Source organism: Tribolium madens, unplaced genomic scaffold (genome assembly GCF_015345945.1).
Source record: "Tribolium madens isolate multiple individuals breed KSU strain unplaced genomic scaffold, Tmad_KSU_1.1 Scaffold_11;HRSCAF=98;Tcas5.2_LG3b, whole genome shotgun sequence".
Taxonomy (NCBI): Eukaryota; Metazoa; Arthropoda; class Insecta; order Coleoptera; family Tenebrionidae; genus Tribolium; species Tribolium madens.
This window is the reverse complement of record NW_025400975.1, coordinates 8,499,437-8,504,550: the sequence shown is the minus strand read 5'-3', so window position 1 is coordinate 8,504,550 and position 5,114 is coordinate 8,499,437. Positions and strand designations below refer to the sequence as shown.

Here is a 5,114-nt window from a genome sequence, read left to right as displayed (position 1 = left end):
ATAAATAAATAATAAATAAATAATAAATAAATAATAAATAAATAATAAATAAATAATAAATAAATAATAAATAAATAATAAATAAATAATAAATACATATTAAAAAAGCACAAATAACACTATTTTTACTTAATTCAATTACTTTCCGACGTATTCGGAACAGAATTTTGCGAAAAAATTGCGTTTTTTTTGAAAAATGTTTTAAAACGCTCGAAAAGAGCATAAATTATGTCGTTTTTTCTTTAGTCTGGTATATGTATTAATTTTGGTTTGTTTTTTAGCAAGAATTATAGAAAAAACTTTGTTTTAGACTTGAAAACGCAACTAAATATTTGAAAAAAGCAAAAATAACATCATTTTCGGATTAATTATTTTATTTTTCGGATTATTTTGACGAAGTTTTGTGCTTTTAATTGAAAAATCTGCTAAAACGTTTGTAAAAGCAACAGACGATTTATCGGCTCAAAAACTTGCTTAAACTCTCCAAAGAAGCGAAAATAATTTTAGTTTCGTGATAGTTTATTCATTTTTTACCTCATTTTCGACGAAAATTTTCAAAACAATTGCGATTCTGACTAAAAAAAACGTCCTAAAACGGAAAAATGGTATTTTTGAACAAAATTTTTAGCACAATCTAAAATGTAAAAATAACACCATTTTTGAGTAAATTTAGCGATTTGTGACGAAATAATTTTGTAAATTTCTAATTGAAAAACGTGCTAAAACGCCCAAAAAATTATAAAAAAAGGTCATTTTCAACCCAATTTGGTAATTTTTAAATATGTTTTAACAGAATCTTCCAAAAAACGTGATGTAAACAAGCAAAATTCATTATTTTTTACAAAAGCACAAATAACACTATTTTTACTTAATTCAATTACTTTCCGACGTATTCTTGACAAAATTTTGCAAAATAATTGCGTTTTTTATTGAAAAATGTTTTAAAATTGCTCGGAAATAAATAATGCATAAATTATGTCGTTTGTTATTTAGTCTGGTATATGTATTAAATTTGGTATGTTTTTTAGCACGAATTAAAGAAAAAACTTTGTTTTAAACTTAAAACCGCAACTAAATGTTTGAAAAATGCAAAAATAACATCATTTTCGAATTAATTATGTGATTTTTCGGCTTTTTTTGACGAAGTTTTGTGCTTTTGATTGAAAAATCTGCCAAAACGTTTGGAAAAGCAACAAGATGATTTTTCGGCTCAAAAACATGCTTAAATTCTCCAAAGAAGCAAAAATAAGTTTCGTGATAGTTTATTACTTTTTACCTTATTTTCGACGAAAATTTTCAAAACAATTGCGATTCTGAAAAACGTCTTGAAACGGAAAAATAGTATTATTTTTGAACAATTTTTTTAGTACAATCTAAAAAAGTGAAAGTAATACAAAATAATTTTTGAGTAAATTTAGTGATTTGTGACGAAATAGTTTTGTAAATTTTCAATTGAAAAACGTGCTACAACGCCCAAAAAATCATAAAAAAGGTCATTTTACCCAATTTGGTAATTTTTCAATATATTTTAACAGAATCTTACAAAAAAACGTGATGTAAACAAGCAAAATTCATTATTTTTCACTTAATTTGGTGACTTTTCGGTATATTTTTGTCTAAATTTTTGTAGATAATTTCGTCTCTTATTGAAAAATATGGTGTTAATATGAAAAACCGTTTTCGAAAAGTCGATGAACTAGCTTAAAAATTACTCCAAGTAAACAAGAAAAAAATCTTTTAAATGAGAATATTAATTTTCGGGACAGAATAAAGTGCACTTTTTTATATTGTGCCGTTAGAATTTCATTTAAAAATGTTTTCTTAAACTTGAAATATTTTTATAAAGCAACAGTTATCACAAAGTTTATATTAGAAAATAAAGCTTGTTTTTTGGTACATAACACTTTTATCAATTTTTTATCTTGTATATGTTTTTTTTACAATTATTTAGTAAAGAGACAAAAATTTTGCCAATAAAAGCCACAAATAACATTGAAAAGAGTTACAATTTAGGATACAGCTTCCTTAATTCCTCTTTTAATAGCCTATAGCAAAAAAATTTGAAAAATTATTTTTCCAACTGAAATAAATAGAGTCAAAGTGCAAACTTTAAACCCTCATAACTTCAAAATTTTTATAGATAAAATTTTTTTAAAATTTTTTCCATGTTTCTGATATCTTACCTTATATGACATTTTTCTCTGGGGCGCGAGTTCTGGCGCACCCTGTATATCATGTGATTTTATTTACCAAAAACAAATTATATTAAAATGCTTATAACTCCAAAAATAGGTTAATGCACATGACATTCATTCACCCTTTATTTATGATGCCCCTAGACAAAATTTTGTAAAAGTTTTTTTCTCAAAAAGATATGCAAACCATGAAAAAAGTCCCTGTATTTATAAATTCGAATGAATCCCTCCGAAATTTTGAAATTCAGTTTGTTTCAGAAAAATGTCGGGCCGTACGATCCTCAGCAGACCCCGAACTCGCATTTACGACGCCAATTACAACATTGGCCAAAACTATTACAGATCAGCTTTGGACAGCATAGATCGCAAATACTCACCTCGAGCTCCCTCTCCTTTGCGCCCCTCAATCGCCAGAGAAATCCTCGATCGTCACGACGAAGCCTTCGCTGACGAAGATTTGTCAACTTCCCGTCTCCGGGCCGAAAAAACAATACGACAAAAACATCTTTTCGACTCCCGTGGAGGACGTATTGCTCAACGTGCTTTAGATTTAGTTGAAAATGACATAGACGAAGAGGTGCGCTTTCCTTCCTGTGTCCCACAACTAATTCATTGAAACCATTACGAAGCATGATTGTAAATTTTGTCAATTGTATTGTCTGATTTTCTTATGAGAAGGGTTACGACTTCAATTGGATATTTTTGATGCCAAGTCTCCAGTGGTGGCTCGTAGTCTTTTATTAAGAGGAGGTAGAAAAAATCTAAAAATTTAAAAATTATTGTAGAGTTTGCAGAAATTTAGACATTGCGCGGCCATACGAATTTGTCGCATCGACAAAATTTGGAGAAGAAATGCATAAATTTGGAACCGTCAAACAACCTTGAAACAATAATTTATTCACTAGTGGATAAAGTAGAAAATAAATATTATCATTTAGAATTAAATACTCGTAACATTATTAATCAGAACAATTGTTATTTTTTGGCTGTTACATTATTTATTAATTTATTTTCGAAATATTAAAATTTTTATGCTTAGAAATAAATGAGTTAAAAAGAAGATATAGGAATAAAAATACAAAGAAATGAAACATTTTTTAATAAACACTGCTTCAAATCTTGGTTTTTTGCTTTCAAAAGTAAAAAWTTTTTTTTTMGACACAATTAACCTTCCAAAAACAATTTTACTAGATTTTATGTAAAAAAAATGTGATTTTTAAATAAGTATTTGTTTTTTTTTTTTTGGTCAGAATAAAGGCAAGAAATAAAATTAATGTTGAAAAAAAAATAAAATACATATAGTGAGTCAAGTTTTATCTGGACACCTCAAATCACTTTTTTCTATTTTTTTTTATTTTTAATTGAAACATATTTCTTTAATTTGCCTTTTTTAAATATATACTTATATTTATTTTTGTTGCTTTATCGTCTTTTTTAGTAAAATTTTTTGTAAAAAAGTGAAGTTTGCATCAGGATTTTCAGGATCCCAGTAACTGTACAAAGAAATAAAACAGTTTATAAACACTGCTTCAGATCTTGGTTTTTTGCTTTCGAAATTAAAAATAAATTTTTTGGACACAATTATCAACCTTACAACCTTTTACTAGATTTTATGTGAAATAAAAAATATGATTTTTAGATTAATATTTGTTTTTTTTTTTGGTCAGAATAAAGGCAAGAAATAAAATTTATGTTGAAAAATTAGCAATTAAAACGTTATATCAACTATGAAAGTGGCTCTGAAAAAGTTTAAAATACACAGAGTGAATCAAGTTTTATTTGGACACCCCAAAACACTTTTTTCTATTTTTTTTAAATTTGTAATGAAACATGTTTCTTTAATTTGTCTTTTTTAAATATGTACATTTATTTATTTTTGTTGCTTTATCGTCTTTTTTAGTAAAATTTTTAGTAAAAAAATTAAGTTTGCATGAGGATTTTCAGGATCCCAGAAACTGTGCATTTTAAAGAAGCTTAAGTTTTTATTCAGTTTTAGAAGCATTAGAATTTGAGAAACGCAGAGGTTTTTGGAAAAAAAATTGAAAAGTTTCAGGAATATCAGGAATACGCATAAAAGAAGGAGCCAATATAATAAAAAAATCTGTTTAATTTTCAAATAATACAAAAAATTGTAACTTACAAAATAAAACTCAAAAAGGCTAAAGGTTTTTTTACAAACTTTAAAGAAAAATTCTATACTCTATTACTCGTGGCATTCTAAAAGAAAAAATGTCTTGTAGCATTTATTAACAGTTTGGTATTTTTAAAATTTGGGTTTTTTTACGTATTCTTGGAGCACTTTAAATAACATTTGTCGAGCTTTTTTCAAAAATTTTGCGATTGTGTTTTAAAAGCTCTACTCTTATTTGATAATACATAGATTTTATCACAATAGAATTTTGATAGATTTTTCATACAGAGTTTTATCTATAATTTTTTGGTCGTGTGGTTGCAATTGAGCTAACGTTTTTTGCAAAAAAAAACATTTAAAAATTTATTAAAGAAATGCTTAGATTTAAAAAATTTTTAATAGAGACATTTCAAAACATCGCACAAAAACAGTTGAGGAGACTAAGAAAGTGTCAGATGTATTAGATTAAAAAAAATTCTAAACTTGCAAAAAAAACATTTAAAAATTTATTAAAGAAATGCTTAGATTTAAAAGAATGTCAATCCAGACTTTTCAAAACATCGTACTACAAAAGACAGTTGGGGAGGAAGTGTCTAGAAATACCGGTTTAAACAATTTTGAAAACAAAAACGTTTAAAAATGTCTAAATAGTAATGCTCATATTTAAAAAATGTAAATTGAGCCTTTTCAAAATATCGTGCTAGCCTTGATACCATATACCCCCCGATTTTGTCAAAACCTCACACTATCAGATATTGTCAAAATAAAGGAGACTCGCGGCTTTGCCG

The 5,114-nt window shown here is 26.5% G+C and overlaps 1 protein-coding gene across 2 annotated transcripts in view; it reads left to right on the top strand.

Annotated features, from left to right (window-relative positions):
* The window catches only part of LOC123006071, a 9,205-nt gene that overhangs the window by 2,973 nt on the left and 1,118 nt on the right, over positions 1-5,114 (top strand). Inside the window, exon 2 of one of the 2 annotated variants that reach the window (XM_044400234.1) lies at positions 2,454-2,772. In XM_044400234.1, coding sequence (XP_044256169.1) covers positions 2,458-2,772 — 315 coding nt within the window. In that variant the 5' untranslated portion in view covers positions 2,454-2,457. Of the gene's footprint in view, positions 1-2,443; positions 2,773-5,114 lie in introns of both variants that reach the window. The other variant, XM_044400243.1, reaches the window with a different exon arrangement.